The sequence below is a fragment of the Dipteris shenzhenensis genome, chromosome 33, assembly GCF_047967505.1.
Source record: "Dipteris shenzhenensis isolate YYH24624 ecotype China chromosome 33, Dip_SZ_1.0, whole genome shotgun sequence".
Taxonomy (NCBI): Eukaryota; Viridiplantae; Streptophyta; class Polypodiopsida; order Gleicheniales; family Dipteridaceae; genus Dipteris; species Dipteris shenzhenensis.
This window is the reverse complement of record NC_141628.1, coordinates 12,745,914-12,771,886: the sequence shown is the minus strand read 5'-3', so window position 1 is coordinate 12,771,886 and position 25,973 is coordinate 12,745,914. Positions and strand designations below refer to the sequence as shown.

Here is a 25,973-nt window from a genome sequence, read left to right as displayed (position 1 = left end):
CTGCTGTATCCAATCACCTTTTTGCATCAGTGCTTTTCAACTCATTTCTTGGTTGCTTTGTGGCTTTAAACTTCTTCCTTGCCTGTTTTGATAAGACTTTAGATAAAGCTGCACTTTTCACACTTGTTGTGAAAAGATTTAATAATGTTTTCATGCTTCCCCTTGACCATGAAGCAATAGAAAAAACAAGTGGAAGGATCCCATGCAAAGCTCCTTCAAAGAACTCTCTTTGTAAAAATAATATAAAGAAAGTATAACCTTGATTTTTCAAAATCCATTGAAAAGGAGTTTCCTTATAAATTGCAATGTAGAGAGATATCAAGGAAACTTAGAGCTGTTAAAATGGGTGCTCTCACTCAATACATAGCTCACAAGGATAGAAGCATCACATGAAATATAAACTGCAACTTTATTGAGATGGACTACAACCTAGATCGACACCAGCTCACCTCTACGAAGTTTGTTGTTGCAATACAAGATGGACTCACACTACAACGACTCTAGAACCCTATGTGACCAAGATGCTACTGCTGTGATTGCATCATAATACTAGAATCGACTCTCATTGTTGGAGAGCTTCACTAGGTCTCGCGGACCTGCCAAGAGAGAGAGCTGGACCTTGCCATCACGCTTTTGTAAAAGATTCTTTAACTAGAAGAGCCAAAATGGTTGCCATGCACACCGCCTCCACCACGTCCAAGAGCCAATCAATGATCACATCCCATGCTGCATATTTGATTCATCCACATGTTCATAACTCCACTACGAAGATCAAGTGCTTAGTCCTAATGAAGATCAATATCCAACACCCCCCGTGATCGAAATAGGGGAGCATTGTAGCCAAAACACCATCAAGTTCACATACTAAACCAAAAAATCTCCAGCATGAAAGAAAACTCACATAGGGCATGACTAAAAACAACTGGCACAACTCACATAGAGCATGACACACATCAAAAAACTGTGTATCACCTATAGAAGGCATGACACACAACAAAAGCATGAAATAAACTCTGATGCTTAAAATGCCCACGGCTCATCCACATCTTGATATTCGTCTTTTGTTGTGATAGCCAATCTAGGGAATTCACCTGATGGAGGAGATTCTTCCACAATGCGCACTTTTTCCTTTTGTTGTTACGAATCAAAAGCCTTTTTATAGCAATACCTATCGTCATGTCCCTCCTTGCCACAGTTAGAGCACTTGAACATTTCTTTGCCCTTGTTGCTAACCTTCTTGCCAATACCCTTCTTATTTTTGCTATCAGCTGCATAAGCAGATTCCATCGTTCTTCACTCAACAAAACTCTGACGATATCAATAAACTCCATATCTTCTGAGCTGACTCGAAGAATCTGCACCAAATTTGGATACCTCTGGGATATAGATGTGAGCAAAACGGCCTTCAAATCTTCTTCATCAACTTTAGAACCAAGATTTGACAACTGCTTCAACAAGGATTGAAGACGATTTAGACATGCTCCCAAGCCTTCATACTCTTCCATGTGAAAATTGAATAGCTCTTGTTTTGGAAACGACTTTGAATGTTTCATTTTCATGCCAAAGAGAGCTTCGATGATGGCCCAATTATCTATTGCATTCCTCTTGCATTCTTGGAGACATCGATATGGTGGAAATAATTTGAACCCAAGGCTTTTCCTATTATGCCGACGGCCTTCTCATTTCGTTGCTTCCACAAGGACACCTTCTCTGGCTCATTATCCTTCGGCTTCTTCTTTAGTTCCTGACACTATACTCCACAGACTCTTTTGCATGAGATGCAAATGAGTTGAGAGCTGCCATGCAGCAAAATTTCTACCATCGAATTTCAACAGTGGACTCTTTGTTTTCTCCTTCCTCCAAGATTCCATCACAACGAACAAACTTCACTCAAGACTTGATGCCTTAAACCACCTCATGAACAGCTACCTCAAATTCCACAAATCCTTAGAATCTTGACAACTGCTCTAATACTAAATGTTAAAATTGGTGCTCTCACTCAATACGCAGTTCACAAGGATAGAAGCATCACATAAAAAATAAGCTCCAACTTTATTGAGATGGACTAAAAGACCCATGACCTAGATCGATAGCAGCTCATCTCTATAGAGTTTGTTAATGCAATACAAGATGGATTCACACACTACAATGACTAAAGAGCCCTATGTGACCAAGCTATTGCTGATTGCATCATAATACTAGAATTGACTCTCATCGGAGAGCTTCACTAGGTCTCGCGGACCTTCCAAGAGAGAGAGCTCGACCTTGCCATCATGCTTTTATAGAAGATTCTTTAACTGGAAGAGCCAAAATGGTCACCATGCAAACCGCATCCACAAGCCATGTCCAAGAGCCAATTAATAATCACCTCCCATGCTACATATTTGACTGGTCCACACAGGCACTTCCATGCAACACGTTTATAACACCACTACGAAGATCAAGTGCTTAGCTCTAATAAAGATCAATATCCAACAAGAGCTTCACCATATACAAGCAACTTTTTTTTAAATTTAAAAATAGATTGTATTGTCGAGGCAAATTTGTAGGTTGCAAGTCTCTTGTTTAGGCCCCTTTATGAAGTATAACCTTTTTTGGGGGGGGAAATTACTGCAACCTCCTCTAGGTGTAGCCAGAGAGCACAAAAGTTGGGGGTTGGAGCTAATCTTTGACCCAAAATTTGCTAGTCATGGCTATTACTACAGTGTATAAAATTTAATGACTGCCGCGGCTGATGGTGTTATAGCTTGCTCTTTGACACGGCTACTGCAAGTCTCCATCTTCTGACATCAGCTATGCAAGAGCACACAAACTTAGATTATTTCCAAAGACCCCTTATTGCAACTCCCAAAGTAAATTATGGCTTGTGGAGGGTGAGTGATGGGACGAGTGATGCAATTGGGTGTAGGTATATTTAGAGTCATATATTTCTTGGAGCTACTCTTTCTTTGACAACTATTGTGTATGATATTGGAGCTATAGTTGTGATGCCTCCAGTCATGGATTTCAAGGCACCACATTTAGTAACATTATTTATCCTCCTTTATAAAGTAGCTTTCTCTCTTTCTTTTAACAAGTTTTCTCTAACCTTGCTGCTGTAGACCATCACACCATAGGTTGATGTAGGGCTTGGAGGGCTTAACTCTCTTCATTTTTGTCATAGGTCCTCCATAAACCTCTACCGTTTTTGTTTTTTCGAAGTTGGTTCCCAAATTATGAGACGTTGATCTTCAACTGAGTTCTTTCTTCTAGGCCCCCCGTGTCCTTTTCTTAACAGGTCACACAGTCTATGAGATAATTCCCTTCTCTCTCTGAATAGGGTTAGAGCATAGCCTTGCTTTAATACCACTGAAGACAAAGTTAGAAATTCTCACACACACAAAGCATCACTTAATGAAATAAAAAAGAACCAAAAGCACAAGAAGATGGTGACAGCAACTGGGTACAAGCTCCCCCCTGGGTTAGAGCATATCCTTGCTTTAATACCACTGAAGACAAAGTTAGGAGTTCTCACACACACAAGGCATCCCTTAATGAATTCAAAAAGAACCAAAAGCACAAGAAGATGGTGACACCAATTGGGTACAAGCTCTTGCCCTGCCCCCCCTAGACGAGAGGCTCATGCTTCCTTATCGAGAGTATTTGGATCTTTCAACTAAGCATAATGAGCCAAAATTAACCCTCTCTCCAGTAAATTAAGGGATTCTTTTTTACGTAGGCTCTTTAGGCTTTGATTCCATAAAAAATCATTTATGTCCTCACACATAAATATTGCCCATGTTGTACAATATCAATGTAATACCAAAATTGGCCTATGGCCACATAACATGCACTGTGCAACACCTTAATCAGTGCCCTCAAATATCTCCAATCCTTATCATAAGTTCTATCACCCGTACTCAAGATTCTATCACATTAGTAACGATCAATTGAACGAATTGGCTAGTTCAATTAATCCAATGTAATTGCCCTTAATATACAATAAACAAACACAACAATAACACTAGTGACATCAGTATTAACATGGGATCATCCATAATATTGACCATATAGCATGGCAAATATATAATTTTAGTTAGGCATCGCCAATGAAACCATGCAAAGAGTACACTAAAACCCACACCCATCTAATGCAGGCATATGGTATACTTTGCCATAGTTGACAAGATTATAATATCCCTAGCAATTGATGTAAGAAATATAGTTTTCGTAACAAAAACCTACATATTTACAAAGTAGAAATGGATTACATCAACGAGCCAACTATACCTGTTCAAGTAATGAGAAAATATATTCTCGATTCACTAACTCACATGACACTATGCCCATATGCACCCACATTTGAGAGGCCTCCAAGAGAGCAATCACATGTTGTTGAGAGCTTGAAGGGATCCTAACCCAAAAGAGTAACCATAGGGGGGAGAGAGAGAGAGAGAGAGAGAGAGAGAGAGAGAGAGAGAGAGAGAGAGAGAGAGAGAGAGAGAGAGAGATGTATTGGCCATGGTACTTGAATTGGGAGAGACTAATGCTTCTCAACTCAAGCACATAAAAGAAATATGAAACCAAAGACTTCCATAAGGTGTCATCTAGATTTCAAGTGTGCCTATCTACACACTTGTCCGTAGAAGTCACCACTCCCTAATCAAAGGTTGGAGCTCTTCATAGAACTCTTCAATCTCCTTTAAAGGTAGGACATGGAGAAATTGATTAGCTCATGAGCATTGGTCACTTGCTCTAAGGGAGGGCAATATCTTCTTAGGGGTCAAAGCGTTGGTCACTTGCTTGAAGGCCTATTAGGGGTTAAAGCGATTAGCTCATGAGCATTGGACACTTGCTTGAAGGAAGGGCAATAATTTCTTAGGGGCCAAAACATCCCTCTTCGTCTCATTGGTAAAAAAATCATCGGCATAGTGCATGCTGAAAGAGTCTTGACATTTAAGGCAATGAAAGTGGCCATAGATAACATGGGATGTGCTAGCACTTGTATGTATGCCTGAATAGTATCATGATGTGGGCATGTGATGGATGGCTCTTACCAACGATCCTCTCAAAGGTTCTCCACCTATGATGAAGCCATTAGGGGCATGGTTTTGAGAGAAGTACTTTGATTGGACACTCTAGTGGAGTCTTAAACTAAAAAGATGCTTTATGTTCAGATATATTTAGAATCAAGACTGCCACCCATAATGATTCAATTGGTGGATAAATTGTGACAAGGAGTCATAAACATTGCAAAAGAAGTGGTGGTGATCGTTTGTAAGGTTTTTCTCCTCTTTTGGAGGTCAAGAGGTTGACGTGAAGTCCTACTTTGCTAGATTGCTAACTGGGAAGGGGCATTTGGCTCTGTCCAGAGTGGCAATGACAGTCCTTTTGCATCAACTTTTAGAATGTAGAGGCATCGTCACAAGCAAGATCTAGTATTATTTAGTATATTAGCATATGCATTCTCACATTCTCTAGGACGTAGAAACAAAACTCATCCTCATAACCAAGATCTAGGATTATTTAGTGTACAACATTGATTGTTTACAAGTGCTTACTTTCTCTTGATTGGTCTAAGTGAAATCATTTTGCACCTATGCCATTAAGTTAGAGTAGTATTTCATACCATAAAGGATGCTAGTCTCTAGTAGGGATGAACTCAGTTGCCATGACCACTCATAGGTCATGAAATGGTCATGTAGGCATATAGTATTTGGGCACCCATCTCTCTCATGGCCCACACGCATGGCATCAGGGCAAATTGATTGGGCTTCCTCTACATTGGGATAGGGCACCAAGCACTAGATTTGTAGAGCCGAGTAAGATTATGTAACTAGAGGATGAGACTCCATGGCCATTGTTTTGGATAGATTCACTTAGGGTATATATAGACTAGAGCCGCCCATGCTCACTTATGGTGCATTGAACACATTTGGGCCGTGGTGGGCGGGCAATCTTGAGAGTCCATGATCCACGAGAGGTGCCAGATGTGCCCGTCCATGATCCATGGGCGGTGCCCATGGTGTGTGCTAGAGAGTTTGGGCTTTAACCGGATTTAAACATTATTGTGGGAAGGCAGTACACCGATTCCCGCCACCTTTCGAGAGCATTCAGTGAAGGTATTTGATGGGTTCCCAGATTTCATAGCTTAGAGCTTCTCCAGGACCCTTTCCAGCCCAAAGATGGCCACTGCTGCTGGTATAGGGCTCGAGCGCATGCGTTCTGCCGTGAGCGCTCTCGACGACTCCAACCAGGGTCTCCACATGGTTTGTTAATAGAACCTCCATATACAATGCTTTTCCTATTCGATTTTTTTTGAGAGGTGTTTCGTCCATGACACACAACTATATTGTACAGGAGCTTGGTTCAAGTCTCGTTATGTTGAAGATGGTTGCAGAGGATTTGGAGGCAGACAAAAAGACTGAACTTGTAAGCATGTCTAACCCATTTCCCCCTCATTTTTCCACACAAGTTTTTGCGACACAGAGCAGGACCCAGGATTACACCACTCCTGTCGCCGCCTACCTCCAAAAAAATAAAAGCGAGAACAGAATTAAAAAAATTGAGGAGTGATGCCTTGTGTATAGAAAATGCAAAGCTTATACAAGTCCACGCAAGTTAAGCTACGTTATGTGCGTGGTCTTCAACAAATTGTTCTTTGTTGCTTAAGCATAGAGAAAGGTGCGTAAGGCATGCTATAATGGACGCTCTTATGAAGCCCATCTGCAAGTATGGTACATCGCATGGTAATGTATTGTTGTCTAAGCTGAAATAGAAGGGCGGTCTTCTGTCCGCTAGAACTACAAACCAGATATCAATTTTGTGTACAAGAACTATGAGCTTCTGGAAGATGTCTAATGTGTTCCAGGGCCAGCCAAGGCACAGGATACTATGTAAGTAGGTCAGTCTGGAAGGCCCCTCTAAGCTGAACTCAGAACTGGTGTCACTGCAAACTCTGCCAAAAGCGGTGTCCTAGAGAAGGGAATTTGTTGGAAGCGTGGTCAAAAGCATCATTGCTTCAGGATAGACACTCTTCCCTAGGCTTGCTATCTTGGCTGTACGCATGCAGAGTATCTGAGTTTAGTACACCACAGGATAGTTCATGGAGGATAATCAGTCCTTGCCCCTGTAGCCTTGGATGACTGCCGTTCCCTTAAGCCATCCATCAGAGCCAGGGAGGTCAGTTAATTACCCCCTTTATATCTGTTGATCAAATTAAAGGTGGTTGTGATTGCTATTACAGAGGGGATTCAGTTCAATAGCAACTCATATATAAAAAGTAGAATTACTTTACAATATTTAGAGTACAGTTTTACATGGTAATTGAAATACACAGGAAATCCCAGAACAAAACTTGAATAGCAGCCCAAGAGTCGAGTATTTGACATGGAGTCTCAAATATGCAATGCCTCTGGGGGTTTCAAATGGAGTTGGAGAAAGCAGGGTATTTGGTCAGGAACGCCAACAATACAAAATCATAACATAGAAACTAACAAAACCCTATAGGCTAAGTCTAGAGATGTTGGGACAGATGGTTCAATGTCCCACATGTATGCTCCCAATGAGGAGCGCACATGGACATGAAGCTTGTATAGGATTGGGGGTGATGAAGAGCATGCGAGTTAGATACCACATGGGCAGGTCTGGGTGGAGAGGATTGTCCTGTAATTGAAACGACCCCTGTCCAGGTCTAGTAACCAACTAACCCTGGTACCGTACAACTTCGAACCAGAAGCATGGGATGCACCCACAAACAACCCATAAGGGTTGGAGCTAGCAGCTCACCTCCTGGCTGTAGGTTCAGTACGTCGAGCCACCCCCTAGCCTAAGGTCTAGACCACTGTGAGAGCCAGCCAGCCTCAAAGTCCAGACATGCATCCCATACCACATGCCCTTTCCTCTAGCTGCTGCTCCCAGGCTGACGTCCGAAGCAGAGCACTCCTCGGGACCCCAGATATTGAGCCCCTGGCCCATAATTATAGGCCCTGCACTGGGTATCCTTAGCAGCGAGTCGTAAACTTTAGCATGAATGCCCAAAGTAGCTTTACTTTACTTGGGGCCATGCTGTTAGAAACTCACTGTGCCCACCTGTGAGCCCCCGATTTGAGGGGACAAGGGGCAGTGAGGTAGGAGGGCTGGAGAGAGAGAAACTCAGGTCGGCATCATAGGCAACCAGCACACGGGCTGGTTGCAGCCTGCAACAGCAGGTAAAACAGGGCTTTAGGCCTCGCATGGAGGCTCCTGCAACAGCGCAGACTGGCTGCAAAGGGCACCCTTATATAGGGGCCTGTGGCAGGCCAAGTCGGCCCAACCAGGGCCACCAACCAGGGCCAACCCTGGTCGGTTTTCTAGGGCCCATGTGGTCGGCCACCAGACAGGGTACCGGCCCTGCTGGTCGGTCAACTCAAGGGGCCTGGGCAGTGCCTATAAAAGGCCCACTCCTCCATTCATTCCAGCATCCAGTGCAAGACTGAAAGCCCCTCTCCAAGGCTGTGTTCAGCACTCAGATCTGGAGCAGGTTGTGAGAGAGAGTCCATCAGTTTTCTCCAGCAGTCTGCTGTGTTTTGTACTGCTCCCTTGGAGCTATTTTTTCTGCCCACCATCCGGTGGATGAATATAATCTCTCTCTCTCTCTCCGTCCATATTTATTTCTGAGTGAGGGTTTGTTGCATCTGTGATCATCGATCTGAGTTGAGTGTGTGTAAGAGTTGGAGAGATCTTGGGTGGAGGTTTGAGTGATTCATTCCCTTCTGATTTTTAACATGGTATCAGAGCCATAGGCTCTCAACTCTTCTTCATCAAAGCACTCTCTGAAGGAAGGAGTCCCTTGGCAGAAAGGCGATTCTGTTTTCAGCTCAGGCTAGCACGGAAGGTCGGTACATCTTTTTTGCTTCAGTTTTTGAGTTTGCTATTCACCAAGATGGATCAACGTTCAGAAGCCTCTACACCCACTGCTCGTCCTTCCTTCTTCTCCAGTGATCTTCCTTCTTCATTCATTCCCAATTTTGGTGAAGCTGGAAAGCTCGATGGGACGAACTATCCAATTTGGAAAGTCAAGATCCGAAGCCATTTGTTGGCACGGAAGCTGTGGAAGATAGTGATTGGGACCGAGGAGAAGCCGGAGGACATTGTACAAAAGAGGTGAAGTTTTAGTTGAAGCAGATGCGGATGAACTCAGTGCATGGGAGGAGAGGGATGCTCAAGCCTTAGCAATGCTAATTGGCACGACAGCAGATGCTGTGATTCCTCATATCCAGTTGGCAGAGACGTCTTCAGAGGCGTGGGCCATACTGAAGGAGCTATATGAAAGCCCGTATCATTACTCTTCAGCATCAGCTTTATAATCTTGATATGAATGAGGGTGATAGTGTGCATGACCATCTGACAAAGATGAAAGTCGTGCGGGACCAGCTCGCAGCGGTTGGTTAGAAGGTGGACTCGAGTCAATTGGCATTGCTCACACTCCACAAGTTGCCATGGAGTTTCAAAAGTTTTGTGACTACGGTCACTGCGGGTCAACGGACTAAGCCAATCACCTTTGAGGAGCTTGGCCCACTCCTGCTTCAGGAGGAGGCTTGAGAGAAACTCTTTACGCAAATCGATGAGAAGGCATAAGTGGCCAAAGACAAGCCTGGAAAAGGCAAGCCAAAGGAGTTCAAGAAGTCAGAGGACGCTGACCGAAAGAAGAAAATGAAGTGCTATTACTGTGAAAAGCTTGGCCACTCCACCAAAGAATGCCGAAAGAAGAAGGCGGATCAAAAGCGGAAGAGAGAAGCGAGGAACAAAGAAGAGCCTAAGAATGATTCTGCCAATGTGATGATTGGACAGTTGTTTTTAATCAATGAACATTGTTCAGCGTATGCAGTCAGTGAAGGAAAATAGGGTTGGTATTTTGACAACGGTGCTTCAAAGCACATGTCTAATAGAAAGACTTGGTTCAAAACCATGGAAAGTACACACCCGGATTCCAAAGTTTCTGTCAGGGATAGAAAGACGTGTCCTGTGAAGGGCATTGGTAGCATTCCTTTCATTACAACCGCGGGTGAGGAGAAGGATATCTCTGGAGTACTTTATGTACCCAACCTTTGCAAGAACTTACTGTCTGTAAGTCAGATGGACAAAAACACATGGCAGTTCTCTTTCAAGATGGCAAGGTCACCGTGACATCCAAAGCAAATGGATAGATGGTGGCTCAAGGAGTTGAAGAGAACGGATTGTACCGCCTCAGTGCAATGTTGGTTCATGAAGACAACGGAAAGTCCAAACTTTGGCATGAGCGCTTCAGTCATGTCAGCTATGGAACCTTGGCTGAAATGTCAAAGTCGAAGATGGTGGATGGACTTCCATCAATCCATCAATTACAGGCCAGGATGGTGTCTGTAGGGCTTGTTTAGAAGGCAAGCAGCACAGGGACAAGTTCCCACAAGAGGCCTCGTTTCGGGCCAGCAAACCTCTTGAGTTGGTTCATGCCGACATTTGTGGCCCAATGTCTACAGCATCGTGGGCAGGATCTAGGTACTCACTTCTCTTTGTGGATGATTTCAGTAGAATGACCTGGGTGTATTGCTTGGCCAAAAAGTCACAGGCTTTTGAGAAGTTCAAGGACTGGAAGGCCAGAGTTGAAAAGGAGACAGGGGAGGATGTCAAGAAGTTCGGTACAGACAAGGAGGGAGAATTCACCTTAAATGAGTTCAACACATTTTGTCGCAAGCATGGGATCAAGCGACAACTCACCACAGCACATACTTCTCAGCAAAACAGGGTAGCCGAGAGGAAGCATAGAACCACCACGGAGACAGGGCTTGCTATGCTCCAAGGTAGGAACCTTTCTAAAGCCTATTGGAGTGAAGCTATCAATATAGCCGTACACATTCTCAACAGGACCAAGACGAAGGCCGTCAAGGACACGACTCCATATGAGGCATTTTATGGTAAGAAGCCCTCTATCACTCATCTTCGCATTTTTGGTTCTAACGCATGGGTGCATGTGCACAAGGAAGACAGGACCAAGCTTGATTCTTGGAGCAGAAAATGTATCTTTGTTGGGTATAGTGAAGAATCCAAGGCCTATCGACTCTTCGACCCAGTAAAGAAGCAAATACTTATTAGTCGAGATGTTGTCTTCGAGGAAAAGGAACTTGAATCCCAGGAGGAGCCTTAGATTGAGGAGGAGGAGATTGTTCAACTCCCGAGCCCACCCCGCCCTAGGTTGACCATCCAAGAGGTGGCGAAATCAGAAGCTGATGTACCACAAGGTACTGAGGAAGAGCAGGATGTTCCAGAGGCAGTTCCAGTTCCTCCTCCCACTGAGAAGCAGGAGAGGTTGCCCCAATGGTACTTACGGACATTGGAAGACTCTCGGGTCACCGAAATACCTGAGAGTAGTAGTGTCGGATTACGACGGTCCCAATGTTTTCAGAAGACCCCATCTGTGAATTTTGCGTTGGTGGCTCAGCTTGAAGAGCCAAGGACCTTCGAGGAGGCGAAGGACCATCTAGAATGATAGGTTGCCATGCAGGCAGAGATGGATGCTATCCTGAAGAACAATACCTGGGACTTAGTGGCCAGGCCCCTGCGACGGAAAGTCATCGGCATTAAGTGGGTATACAAACTTAAATACAAATCAGACAGTAGCTTGGATAAGTATAAAGCAAGGTTAGTGGTCAAAGGTTTTGCTCAAACTGAAGGCATGGATTTTGATGAAACTTTTGCTCCCACAGCTCGCATGGTTACTATCCGGACAATGATTGCCCTTGTGGCCCAATTCCAGTGGCCTATTTTTCAAATGGACTTGAAGTCCGCATTCCTTAATGGAACCCTGGAGGAGGAGGTATACGTAGAGCAGCCATCGGGCTTTCAAGATCTAGGGTCCCCATTAAAGGTCTGCAGGTTGAAGAAGGCGCTATACGGGCTGAAACAGGTCCCCAGAGCTTGGTACCAAAGGATTGATGTATTCTTTCAGAAGATAGGGCTAAGTCGGAGCCCTTCTGAGGTAAACCTCTACTTGTTCATTGAGAAGGGGTTGCGATTCTTTCAGAAGATAGGGCTAAGTCGGAGCCCTTCTGAGGTAAACCTCTACTTGTTCATTGAGAAGGGGTTGCGATTGGTACTCATCCTCTATGTTGATGATCTTATCTTGACAGGTGACCATGTCAAGAAGATTTCTCAGGTCAAGGAGCTACTCATGTCTGAGTTTGAGATGACTGACCTTGGGTTATTACACTACTTCCTTGGGATATAAGTAAAGCAGGCCAAAGACAGGATCTTCATTTCACAGGAGAAATATTGCAGAGAACTTCTGAAGAGATTTCAGATGGAGGATTGCAGGATAGCAGTAACTCCCATGGAGGTCGGGCTCAAGCTAAGTGTTCACGACACATCTCAGCCGGTCGATACTCCTTTGTACCGACGATTGGTAGGAAGTTTGCTTTACCTTACTAATACTCGACCTGATATTTGTTGTGCAATTGGGCTATTATGCCAGTTCTCTGCTTCTCCCAGGAAGAGTCATTGGGATGCAAGTTTACGGGTGCTGAGGTATCTAAATGGTACTTGCACCTACGGGATCACCTATACTAAAGGCATCGAACTAGGCGGCGGGTTCTGTGACAGTGATTGGGCGGGTGATGTTGACACCAGGAGATCAACAACAGGGTATTGTTTCTTACTTGCATCTGGTGCCATCTCTTGGCTGAGTAAGAAGCAACCCATAGTGGCCCTTTCATCTACAGAGGTAGAGTACATAGCCGCGTGTACAGCAGCTTGTGAGACACTGTGGTTGAGGTGGATTCTGGAGGACATGGACGTACGTCAGGAGGACGCAACAGTGCTGATGTGCGACAATCAGAGTTGCATATGTAAGAGTTGAAGAGATCTTGGGTGGAGGTTTGAGTGATTCATTCCCTCTTGATCCCAGCCATGCCAAAATTAGCATGCCATGCATAGGCTAACTCTATTTAGCGAAGCCCTTAAGCAGGCTAGCTCAATCTATCTAAACCTCATCCTTGCTAGCTTTGGTCACAACCCTAGGTTATTTCAAACCCCGGCGTTAGACAATGCTCTAACCTTAGATCCAATCCAATATCCCAGGTTAGTTTGGCCTTGGATTCAATATAGTTTCGTTAAGTCTGGGCACTTGTTAGTCCTATTACATTCTATCACCCTTAAAATGGCTTTATGTAGGCATAAATCAAGGTAGGAAAGATGAATCAATGATTTTCAGAATACACTTCTTAGTCTAACGTATGATTCTAATTGTAGTATCTAAGATGTCCTCCTCAAAGGAATTTGGAATCTAGACATTTACTAGACATGTTAAATGGAGAAATATCAGCTCGAGAATCCTCTAAGACGTTGATTCCGACTCTTTAAGATGAAGTTTGAGTAAGCTACATTGAAAATCCAGTTGAAAGTGCTGATTTTAATTCATCTCAGAATCAAATCAGTGTTGTAATCTTTTAATGTCATGCCAAGTATGCTAAATTATACTCCTCTTTTAGATTGGGATTTTGCATAGTATCTGTATGTCAATCTGCAGAATCCATTTGATCCTTGAATACGTGCAGTTACAAGAGTGCACTTGGCAGATAATGAAACCAGTTACAGCACTTCACAGAAGGTTAAATGTGAAACGTATAAACAATCATTTGCTAAGCTACCTGTCTCTTGCAAGATACCACAAAGTATCAAGCAGCTGAAGTCATACCTAGAACTTCATTAGCTCTAGTTAAGTGATCAGCTTTACTAATGCTGTGCAGATTTTTGTCGAACCATATAACAATTATTGAAAACAAGGGCACATTGGTAGTGGTTCTGAATACCTGCCACTCAGGAATTCTGATGCATCCAATGATAGTATTTGTATCTGATGCATCCAACAATAGTATCTGTAGTGTCCCATAACATCCATCGGGATGATCTATTTGGATCATCAGGTATTGACCTTTGTAAGATCCAAGTTCAATTCAAGGTCTAAAGAAATTCCTTCTAGGATCCGTGAATCATTTTGTTAAACAGTGAAAAGGAACTTCTTTTAATGCTTTGAAAAACAAACATACAAATTAGCAAACTTAAGGTGCTGACCATGGAGAAAAACTGAAAGGAGCTTGGTTGTCTCACAGAGAAACTAGCATGTTCCCGGAGAACCAAGCACATTGCCTAGGGAAACTCCGGAACATGAGCTAGCAACCAAGGTGGTGGACTATACTTCCAGCGAATACCTCTCGCGGTGACGGTATAGAAAATGCCTGCAGGCCATGCCTTGCAGAAACACTCCCGTCCTTTAGCGGCTGCTCTAGAACCCGGAGTCCCGGGCTCCCAAATGGTGCGTAGGGTGTAGATGAGATCTTGCTAGATGGCGACAAGAGTGGCTGTCGGAGGAACCTGCTGGCCTCCCATCACCAAGCGGCAATGGGCGACCTAGATGTTCCAGGTAGTAATGCTGGACAATATCCTCTGACAAAGGTACAGGGCGAACGTAGTTGGGAGGCACTGCATCTTATGCCTCAATCCTAGCCACATGCTGGCGTTGCATCCGATAGGCCGGGAAGGCAAGATCGATCAAGAAAAGCATGCCCCCCCTCTGCGAGCCAGGCAACGATCCCCTAAGTGAAGTCTTGCTACATGTGTTGGGTGCTAGCCACAATCCTCGAGGTTGTTGACCAGACACTGTGCGCTGTTGGGCATTCCTAGAGACGTGGGCTATCATATCTATCACTCTTTTCGCCTACAGCAATGGCAATTGCCATCCACCCGCATCTGCTCTAAGCATGGGCTCGTGAGCAAGCCTCCATGAGCCACCATCCAAAAGATGTATGAAATCTTCCATGGTCTCAGACTGGTCTAAAGACGTGACCAGAAGCAAGAGAGAACCTCACGGGGGACCTCCTGCTCAACCCAATGACACTCTTGTGAGGGGTTCCATGCTGCCGCTTCCAACTGTAGGCGGCAGCCACCAATGTGTGTGGTATAAGAGAAAAAGGCCACTTCCTCCACTATCTGTGTGCTGTACTCGAGCAGGCTAGAACCACTCCCCTGGATCCCAATGAATGTCTTGGAGAGGTCGATCCTCCCAGAACCAGAGCTCCCATTGTGCTCCCTCTCGACCTGAAAGGACTGTGTTCGGGTCAATAGTCCAAGCCTTGCCCAATTGGCCGAGTGTCGTGATCCTCTGCCATACAAAGCCATCCAAAACCTTCTCATGCCAACGGTCTCTTTTTATCTCGGGGGACCTCTTGCTCAACCAAATGATGCTCTTGTGAGGGGTTCCATGCTGCCGCCTCCAGTTGTAGGCGGCAGCCACCAATGTGTGTGGTATAAGAGAAAAAGGCCACTTCCTCCACTCTATGTGTTGGAAAGGTCACCTCCCCATCTGTAAGCCCCCAAATGAGGAGAGCGTGGGGGAGGGAGACCTAGGGCAGGATGTGCCCAAAGAGAGATTACCTGGATGTGTGGATCTGGGACAGATCTGGAGCATTCATGGTTGGTGGGGTATCCCAAGGATGAAAGGCTGCATCAGGAGCAGCTCATGTGCAGGAAGATGGCGGGGACACAGTGTCTTGGATCAGGCTTGGCATGAGGCACTCAGTGGACTGCAGCAGGACCCTATGAAAGGTGCGCTGACATCAGCATGTGTACGGAGCAGGGTACAAAGCTGTACGGATCTGTACGGGCTGCTGCAGGGCAGTGTACGGAAGAGGTACGGCCAGGACAAGGTGCCGGCAAAGGGCTGCAGCAAGGCGCAGTATAGTGGGGGTCTATGGGCAGGTCTATGGCTTGCAAGCAGGGCTGGCAGGTGGCAGGACAGCAGCAAAGGAGCTGGACCCTGCATGGAACAAAGGGCCAGCAAAGGGCCCTTATATAGGGCTGGTTGGGCTGAGCTAACCAGGTCAGTTGGGCCAGCCAACCTAGTCTGTCCAGTCGGCCCAGTCAGGGCAGACTGGTCGGTTTTCTCAGCAGGCCTTAGGGCCTATAAAAGGAAAGGCTTGTGGCCTCATTTCATATCCAGCAAGTCAGCAGACAGAGGATCAGCAGGAGCAGCAGAAGCCTGATCTTTGGGCCTACATCCAGGAGGCAAAGCAGGACCAGAGTTGCTGCAGACTGAGCTCACTTGGGGCTCAGCCTAGGCTGTCTACTAGGGCAGCAAGGTGCTGAGATCTTTGGACGGAAAGTCTACTTATGCTCGAGGTGGAGCACGCGGACTCGAGTCTAGAGATAGCCAGCTGATAGGAGAAGGACCTTGTGGTAAGATCAGAGGACCACACCATTGGTGGGACTTTGGATCTATCTCTCTTGTATTGTGTCCATAGTTTTTGACGGAAATATATATTTTGGTGGTTTCTCTATCTGGCCGGTTCATTGTCTATTGATGAGTCTGCACATCTATGTGACGCACATTAAGTAAAGAAGTTTGTGATTCCACACCCCACACCGCACACTGTGTGAGCTCCTGGGCATTACTATAAGTCTTCTGTTGCGTGTATCCTCTGTTGGGTATTTTCTAACACTATCTGTGTGCTGTACTCGAGCAGGCTATAACCACTCCCCTGGATCCCTCTGAATGTCTCGGAGAGGTCGATCCTCCCATAACCAGAGCTCCCATTGTGCTCCCTCTCGATTTGACAAGACCGTGTTCGAGTCAATAGTCCAAGCCTTGCCCAACCGGCCCAGTGTTGTGATCCTCTGCCATACAAGGCCATCCAAAACCTCATGCCAACGGTCTCTTTTTATCTCGGCCAACAAGAGGCCCCTCGCCTCCATCCTGTAGTATCTGCGATGGTAGAAACCTAGTGACTGCTACAGGAACTATACCCTATGAGGCACTTTGGTGAGGATGAAAAGAAGATGAAAAGTCCAGCTTCTTCCTCATATTATCAAATAATGCTCTCCAGAATAAACTAGTCATCCTGGGGTCTCGATCACTTACAATCGACCCATGGTGCTTGAAGATGTGTGCCAAAAACAATCGGGCCATTTGATCTGCTTTACAAGGTAGGCTTAGCAATGGTTTTATTTTGGCAAAGCTAAAATAGGGGAGTTTTCAAATTTCATAAATTCTCATTGGCCTTTGTTCAAAGCTGTCAGCCCAATAAATGGGGCAGTTATGCACAACTAACTATTTTGGGTTTCTCTCTCTCTCTCTCTCCTTCCCTCACTCCACCACTCATCCCTAGCCCACCCACCCTTCGTCTCCCCATTCTCTCTCTTAGCTTCCCTCACTCCACCACTAGTCTCTCTCTTTCTCTCTCTCTTAGCTTCCCTCACTCCACCACTCGTCCCTAGCCCCCCCCCTTCGCCTCCCCATTTGTTTTTGGCAGGCCTATTGAATGACATGTGTCATTCATCTTTTTTCACTTGTTCTTACTGGAATGAAATGGGCCTTCTTGCTAACCTGTCAATGATGGTCCATATCCCATCATTCCCGTATCTGGATCTAGGAAGATCAAAGATGAAATCCATGGCGATGCTTTCCCATGGTCCCTGCAGTAAGGGCAGCGGCATGAGAAGTCTTGGGGTCTTGTGCCTATCATACTTTACCTTTTGGCACGTAAGACATTCAGTTACAAACTTGTGAATGTCTTTCCGCATCTCTGGCCAAAAGAAATATCTCTCAATGGCCTGTGTAGTAGACATAATACCTCGATGCCCGGCTGAGAAATCCGTCTTTACTGGTTCGCACTCATTTGCAGCTCCTGCTTCTATGGGAATCGCCAGTCCACAATCTGCTCAATGCTCCATGCAGGCACCTACAACTAGATGATTGTCTTGCATGCAGGACCATGTGACTGCTCTTCCTTGTGCCAAGTGCCAATCGGTAATCCTTCTTGCAAGTTGTATGTGACCATTCTTCGCCTCCTAAGTCATTTACAGGTAGTAGTATGATGAGATGCAGCATGCTCTATGTTGAACAAGCATGTTTTCCTAGAATTAGAAAGCCCTTGAAGGGTAATGCAGCTAAAAGAGCAGCATCTACAGTTGCAGAATGTGTTGTTGAATCCACTACACTCATTCATCTTCACGCTTCTTGGCGGCATGCTTCGACGCAGCCAGAGGCTCCTTGCATGCCCCCCCTTGTACTGCCTCCTGGCCTCTGCCCCTACTTTGAATAGATGTGATCGCCAGGTAACAAAAACTCAGAGACTTTTTAAAGTGTAAAAATAAGGAAGAATGAGAGAGAAAGGGAGAAACTTGACAGGTTCAGTTTTCTTTTACTAAACAAAGCTTGAATCTAACAATATTCTACACATCGAATGCTTAAAACAGATATGACTCTGCAATGGGTTGTAAAGCTTGAAAACCATCTTTCTTTGTTCATTAAGAGGTGTTGCTGTACTTTGATTTATAAACATTTGACTGTGCAGGTGAAGGATCTTGGAGAAGCCACAAAAGAAATAATTTCTTTATATACAGACTTTGAATGTCATATTAAAGCACTACAGTCTCTAAGGGAAAGCTATACGATTGGCGATGAGGTACCTTTTGTAATTGTTGTTTTAAGACTTGATAATGCAGGTGTGCTTGAAGCTTTGCTACACCATTTGCCAGTATTTCAAGGATATCAAATTCTAATAGGGCTCATGTGAGCAACCTTCTGTATGTGTGATTTTCAAGTATTCTTACCCAATTTTTTGTTTAACAATGAAGCTGACAGACTTTGAGAGAGTTTTAGAGGAACGGGCAGGTCAGTTTGAAGCAGATCCTCCATTACAGCCTGAAGAGCATCCTTACTATACACAATTCAAGGAAGCGATTTGGGTATGTTTGAGAAGATGACGATCATGAGTTCAAAGTCATCCAGTACCCCTATTTCATGCTACCTTTGGCTGCCCTTTAGGAGTTACTGTTGGTGTTTTTAATGGTTTCTTGTATCTTTCCTATAAACAGATGATCTTATTTGAACTGTGATGCATGTCAATGCTAGTTTAGTCTTCTCCTGAGATGTTCTATCTTATGGAAGTTTGACACAAATTTGAGTCTGTGTATATCAAGGCTCGCTAGAATCTACTTCAATGGAGTGGCTGGCACCTATGTCTGACAGGAGAGTAGGACGAATCTGAGGTCATGCAGTCTATTTACAAGAAAACAAGAAAACAAACCTCTCTGTTAAAGCAATCCTTTCATCTTTAAGTGTAATCAGCAACATTCATCCAAAATCGAGGAAATGTTCAAAAAGCTGTACTGCATCAAACCTGAAGCAAGCAGTCTGTGTTTCACTGTTTGGACATAAGTCAGAGCAGTATGTGAATAGAGATAGAAGCTATCCACGAAACTTAAGGCCATTTTGTGCAGCGTTGTATGAAGAATGACAGATAATGCTTCACTGTCCTCAGCAAGGAATCCAAGCAACTCTTGAAGAGATACTCTGAACCATCTTGCAGCTGCTAAAGTCTCTGCCAAAGACTCTGTATAAGGATTGCATTACTAGTACGTCTCCTGGACTCTCTTGACTGTTAACCACTGCACATTGCTAAGCTGTGAGCCAAGGCCAAAGAAAATAGGAGATTTGCAGGTATGCCATTATCTCAAAAGTGGCTCAAAAAACAAGCTGGATTTGTATTGTTAAAAGTCTCTTCACATGGTCACTCACCCTTTAGTAATTCGGTCACATCTAGTAACCAAACTCCTACAGTCCTCTGGATTACCGGCGATACCGGCCCCTCTGGGCACATTTCTAGAGAACAGTGCTCTGCATCTGATTGCCATATGGCACTATCAAAGGCCTCACCATAGCCATCGTTACATAAGAGAGTTTCATATTTGCCTTGATGAAGTCCAATGGAGCCCAGCACTCCTTATCACGTTCCCCATGCACCGGACCAGTTTTGACGACAGACAAGCATGACATCATAGGCATGTTATCTTCCTCAGCATGGCCGCATGGTGCACAATGATGGTCCACTTCAAACAGCCATGACAAATATTTCTCCTTTCCAAGTCTGTTTACATGTCATTTTCCAAGACTGCATATACCCTAGACCTAATTCAACCTCTCAAGCGCCAACTTTTCGTGGGTTAAGTTTTTGTCTGCTACTTCAGTTCTGATCCTCCTCAAGTAAGACAAGCTTCAGCATTGTAATGGTAGACATCACGGTTGATATGGATGCAAAGGGCCTAATGCCTCTTTCACATCTCACATCCAAGTTGTGCACAAAGTAGAAATCTTGATCTGAAGATAGACAGAAGCAAAACAGCAAGAATACTCATAAATAAAGCTCCATGCTAGAACTCGCAGTGGATGTGGATGCAAAGGGTTTTTGGATCGGGACACCTTACCACCTGTGAGCCCTCATATGTGGAGGACATGGGGGAGGATGATCACTTGGGAAGGGAAGGAGAGGAACCCACGTGGGCAGAAGAGAAGGCTGCCATGGGGGCAGATCTGAGAGAGAAGGGGGGTGTGGTTGCTGTGTGGCAACATGCAAGGCGGCCACATGGGCATCACATGGATAATCAAGTCACAAGCACTCCAGTATAGAAGGTGATCTTATGCACTTAGCCAAAATCATCACAAAGGCCATAAGGTTGTTGCTAGAGCCCAAGTGGGCCTACTGATTCAATTGGACTGCACAAAGTACATAAAAAGCAGAACTTTTATTGCTGGAGTATACTCCAGTTTGCTTGAGTGCCTAGCACTGTGCAAAAAGTCTCATCTCAAAAGGACACTCAATGGACCTATTGTTGATAGCTATGTTTAATTGAAACACTCGAGGTGCTTACACACCTCAAGTACAAGAGCTTTTAAGCTTGAGTACCCTAGCTTATGCTCAAGTCAACATGACTCGAGTATAAAAGTGACTTGTACCCCAAAGTTAAATTGCCATAAAAGCACAAAGAGTCCAGTCTATCATAGACCCAAGGAAGCTTCGGTATGATTCAAAAAAAGCAAGACCTTATGCTTAGCTATAAACTTGTGGTCACCCTCAAACATGATAATTTCAAGGATTGCCTAACCTAAATGCACTACAGACCTAAGGGTGATCTGTTCTACCCCCAATCTAACAGTATTTGACTGCCTATATACATGAGATGCTTGTCATTGCATTTCAATGTTTTCCAAGCATATAATTGTCATGACTACTTGAGGATCTATTTTCATCAAGTTTCTTTGCGTAGTCTTATAGTCTCTCCGAAACTTCCATGATCGTAATCTGTTTCTAATTTTCTTTTTATGCTCATATAGAGAAAATGTTTCACTATGTACGTAAGGAGAGAAAGAAAGAAAGAAAGAAAGAAAGTTCATTAAAGTCTTCGGAAGACTGATGGGTCTATGAGACTGAAAATCCTGATACAACAAGCTGTGGTAGTGGAGCTACTAAATGGCGTCCATACCAATGCAAAATGCAAAAATGCAGAATGGCAGTACTAAGTACAACATAGTCATGTCGATGGTCGACTATATATCAGTCTCAGCATCGTCATCAATATCATCATCATCATCGGCAGCAGCAAGATATCAGAATGGATGAGGCAGTGGAGGCATGAAGTTGGCAATAGAGTGCTATCGGCCACTCAGAGGTGCGGTCCTGGCATGTCTCCTGGTCGTAGCTCTGCGTCTGACCAGGGCTATTGTGACCCCCGTCGGTCGGGCTCCGGCTCTAAAGGAGGAGGGGATGTCCCCAAGTGTGATCTGTGTGTCGACCCTCTGTCTGAGCTGTCGGGTCACAGGCTCCGGGTCACGGTCATGTCGAGGCCTTGTCTCGTGGGGGTCCATGTGATCTAGCTAAAAGAACTCCGTGATAGAGCTCTGAGAGGGATCAGCCGAGGAAGAAGTCTGCTCTTGTCTCCGTGCTCGAAGTATCCTCTCACGGTGTCTAAGTGCCTCATGAATGAAACCTGCCAAACACCGTTGGTCAGGGTAGGAGAGGAAACAGGCCAAAATCCCATAACTATCCTTGAAGAGGCAGTGGAAACGCCCTCGGATCTCATAGTACACAGGACACTTGAAGATGAAATGCTCCTCTATCTCAACTTCCTGCATGTCACACAGTGTGCATATGCGCCTCTCCCTGGGTAGTCGCTCTGCTCTACTGCTCTCGATGCGAAGTCTGTGTGAAGAGACCTGGAACTACCCAAGAGAGATCCTCAACGAGTGGGGTAGGTGAATTTGCGTGTATCTTGGTGGGTCAATGAAACCCTCCACTGTGATATGTAAGAAGTGATCTCTGTAGATAAGCTTCACTGGGAGTTCACTCGGTCCCAACCAAGTCCGAAATGTGTGTAGCTATAGTAGATTCTCACGGATAACCTAGTTGACCTCGTGTGATAAGAGGGGAGAAAACGGAGCATCCATGCTGTACTGGAAGGGAGGTAGTCTATCCATGTGGAGCCCCAATCGCTCAAACCATCTCTCTGTACGTGCATACCAGCACCTTTGGTCTCCTCCTGCTGCAAGTGCCATTGATGAGGATAGAGCTATCCATGGTAGCCTGCTACACCCCGAGGTATAATCCCCATATTCCCTAACTCAGTACAGATATGTGATGACCTGAAATGCAGCATCTAGCTGTAAAGGGGGTGACCCAAACTCAGCCTGAATGATCTGGTGAGGAATGGATGACTTACCACGAATCAGCCGCGATAACATGAGAACCTGTAGCCGCTCCACATGGGCCCCCTATGTATCCGACAAATCTGGCCCCCAACAAGGGCTACCGTACATCCCTGCTGGGCGAACCAAGGAGTCAAAAAGCAACCCCTTGGTGTGTGGATCTTGAAAGTGCGAGTGGAAGCACTGCCTCTCTAGTCTGGCCGATGAAGCATACCCTCTACTCAAGCGTGCCTGCATCGCAGGTCTCATAGTGAAGCTGGGTCCAGAGAAGATAACCCCAAGATAAGCGTATGATGAAACTATCTCAACAGATGACCCCGCAAATGTGAATTGCTCGTGACGCATGATGGCTCAAGATGTATTGAAGATCATGACCTTGGTTTTATCCAGGTTGACCTTCAAATCATGAGACTCACAAAAGGACTGTAGTGTGTCTAGGTGTCTCTGAAGCTCCTCTGCTGAGGAAGACAAGAGAACCACGTCATTTGCATAGAGTAGAATCTAGATCAGCATGCTCGCAAGAGAGCAACCTACACCTCCCTGTGTCTGCATCACTGTCTCAAGCTCGTCAATGTAGAGGCCAAACAAGGTAGGTGACAAAGGACACCCTTGTTTGACCCCGATGGTGCTCATGATCTCGTCTGCCAGAAACTCTCATAAAGTGCCATGACATCCCAAATGATCTCCTGGTCATAGCCCAAGTCTTGTAGGCGCCGTATGAGGCGGGCTCTCGGAATTGTGTTAAATGCCTTGCGGAAATCCACAAAGCAACAATAAACCCTCTCCTTCCGTGACCTCGCCTCCTCGATGATACATCTGAGCGTGAGGATGTGGTCCATGGTTCCATGATCACGCCGGAATCTGGCCTGTCCTGTTGCTCTAAGTCCTCGACACTCTGCAAGTCTGCTAACCTCGGAGTCAAGTAGTGATGCATAAATCTTGGACACAATCTATGTGTACCCCGATGCAAGGGAAGGATATTTCTTGAAATTAGAAATTAGAAGCCCTCCTGTGGATGCCTGTCAAGTCTCCAAACTGGTGACTTGTGAAACGAGTTTTAAAAGTTTTTTTCTCATATCCAAATTACGTTAAGTCAATGACTAGAATTTGTTGTTCGTATTGCGAACAAGTGATAAGTTTGGAAATGAACTAATGAGCTTTGTCTGTGGCAGAACGTGCATCATGCTGGCGAGCCAATGCCTGGACAGGAGAAAGAAGACTTGGTCATCATGTGTACTCAGTACAACGTTGTAAATACTCATTGTCCGATATCTGGAAAACCGGTTATAGAACTGGATGATCCAGTACGCAGGTAACCTCTTTTGTTATAAATATTTGGTTGACAAGTGGAAGCATGCATTTCTGTGTAATATACATGTTGATGTTATAAGGGTTATGTTGTGCTACCACTGACATTTAGGTGTCGTGGCTCTAGAGCCATTGGAATTGTGATGTGAGAAAGCACACTGAAATGCCATGCAATTTTGTATTAAGAAGGAAGCTGTTTAAAATGGAATGTGGTTTTCTGTTAGCTGGGAATAGGTCAAAGGGCAGGACCACCTTGTTTCAAACTACTTGGTTGATTGAGTTGATAATCCGCTTCTGATGAGAGATTTAGTTAGCCTAAGTTGCAACATAGCGTAGGTCTCACAGATGAAGATCATCTTTGTTGCTCGAACTCCAAGAAACATGAATGAGTAATCAGCTTTGAGGGCTCATCAGTGGTAGATGATCTAGAGGCTGATTCTGCGATCTCTCTTGTTGCATCATGATTCAATGCTGAGCCGTCTTGGTTATTTTTGTCATGTAGTTTGGATTGCCTGCACATCTATGACAGAGCAACAGTTATGGAGTACATAAAAAAATCAAAAAGCAAACGTTCATGCCCATGTGCTGCTGCTGGTAAGGCTTTTCTGGTTTTCCCATGGCGTTACACTTATTACACAACTATGATAACGTTTGTGGGATCATTTTTGAGCAGGATGTCCAAAGCCCTTAGCTGAAGAACGACTTATTTGTGATCCAATGCTTAAAGTTGAGATTCAGGAGTTGCGTGTACGAGGCCGAATAAATTCTCAAGTTCATGAAGTTACAGATTACACTGAACTTGATGATGATTAGATTCAGATTAAGATCACTTAATCCTCAGCACCTTTTGTGAGTTCTACATAATTGTGGATGGAAAGAATCTGTAACCAACAAAATAAGGAAATCGGTTGAAGTGTGATTTCTTTTCTAGTTTGATAGGGGCTTCAAAACTGGATCACCTAAAAGGATTGTTGGTTGTGTTTGTTTGGGATTCCTGAGTGCTTTGAATTTCTATCTGAGAAAAGCTCCATGCCCTCCTCTAAGCCAAAATGGACTGGAGGGTACCTCATGGGGCGAGAAGGCTATGTGTATTCTTTCATCTGTTTTGGAGCTTGACCTACCTTGCCTCTTCAGGATAATGCATTTAATCGAAAGTGTATGCATGTTGAGAGTAGCACTTTGGTGCAAGCATTCATGTGGAACATTCTTTGGATTGTGCAAGGACTGTTTTTGTTGTCTTATGGGGCAATGCGCTGTGGTGGGGAATGCCGAGAAATGTCCCCCAATTGTGCAAAATATTTCTATATTTGCCTTATACATTTTGAGCACATCTAAATGACGGTTGTAGTATTAGCCAGCAGCATTAGCAAACCCAATACACCCCCCCTTGCCCCCCTAGCCTGACTACCCGGTGCTCTTTGTTATTTTGTGGGAGATCAATGTTCAATCCTCATTGTGTCTTGGCCAAAGTGGGGTCCACATGTCTCGGGCAAGTAAAAAGGAAAGAATGGCAAATCAAAGTAAATATGCATGAGTGAGAGAAAGAGAAAGAGAGAGATTCTTCAAGTCTACGAAAGACCAAAGGGTCTATGATGTTGCATACAATGAAAGCTAAGGGTGGCGCCACTAAATGGGCACCCAACCCAAGGTTGATGTGTGATGAGGAAAAAGTAATACATCGCAACTTATGTACACGTGTGCACACATGCACATGTGCACGCACATATTTTTTTATAGTGAAATCTTATATTTCTTTGTAGGAAACCTCAAAAGAGGTGAAAACCCACCATGAAGTACAAAATTGAAAAGATTACAAGAAGGCCCTTGGGAAAAGCCAAGAGGTTAACTGAGAACTAAAAAAGTTGAAAAGTCACTAGGGACTTTGCCAAAAAACTCCAAATACAAAAGGAGGAAAAGATGAATTTACACGCCTCCAAGTGGCGTCATAAAGACAATATCCTCCAAAGTGATCCCTTGTTGTATAAAGAAAGCATTGAGTGAAGTAGTACCATCAATAAAATGTAATTTCTTTTGACCATTGTGATTCTTTTTGACATAAGCATTACATTTCTTTTGACCTTTGTGATTCTTTTGGACATAAGCAGGAAGACAAAACCGTTGAATCACTGGGTCAAAC

General features: G+C 44.6%; 1 protein-coding gene across 1 annotated transcript; it reads left to right on the top strand.

Moving 5' to 3' along the window:
• Window positions 1-5,953: 5,953 nt before the first annotated feature.
• Window positions 5,954-24,827, top strand: HPY2 (RING/U-box superfamily protein). Its single transcript, XM_087371970.1, has 7 exons — window positions 5,954-6,248; window positions 6,340-6,411; window positions 18,342-18,452; window positions 18,625-18,735; window positions 23,701-23,840; window positions 24,339-24,430; window positions 24,510-24,827. Exons 1-7 carry the CDS (start codon window positions 6,165-6,167, stop codon window positions 24,647-24,649), a joined length of 750 nt encoding a protein of 249 aa, XP_087228096.1. The 5' UTR covers window positions 5,954-6,164; the 3' UTR covers window positions 24,650-24,827.
• The last annotated feature ends 1,146 nt before the right edge of the window (window positions 24,828-25,973 follow it).

Excerpts from the sequence above, each read along its gene's own strand:
- HPY2 (XM_087371970.1), top strand. The coding sequence starts at position 6,165 with ATGGCCACTGCTGCTGGTATAGGGCTCGAGCGCATGCGTTCTGCCGTG. Across the intron at positions 6,412-18,341 it reads CAGACAAAAAGACTGAACTT|GTGAAGGATCTTGGAGAAGC; the intron begins GTAAGCATGTCT and ends TTGACTGTGCAG. Across the intron at positions 18,736-23,700 it reads AATTCAAGGAAGCGATTTGG|AACGTGCATCATGCTGGCGA; the intron begins GTATGTTTGAGA and ends TGTCTGTGGCAG.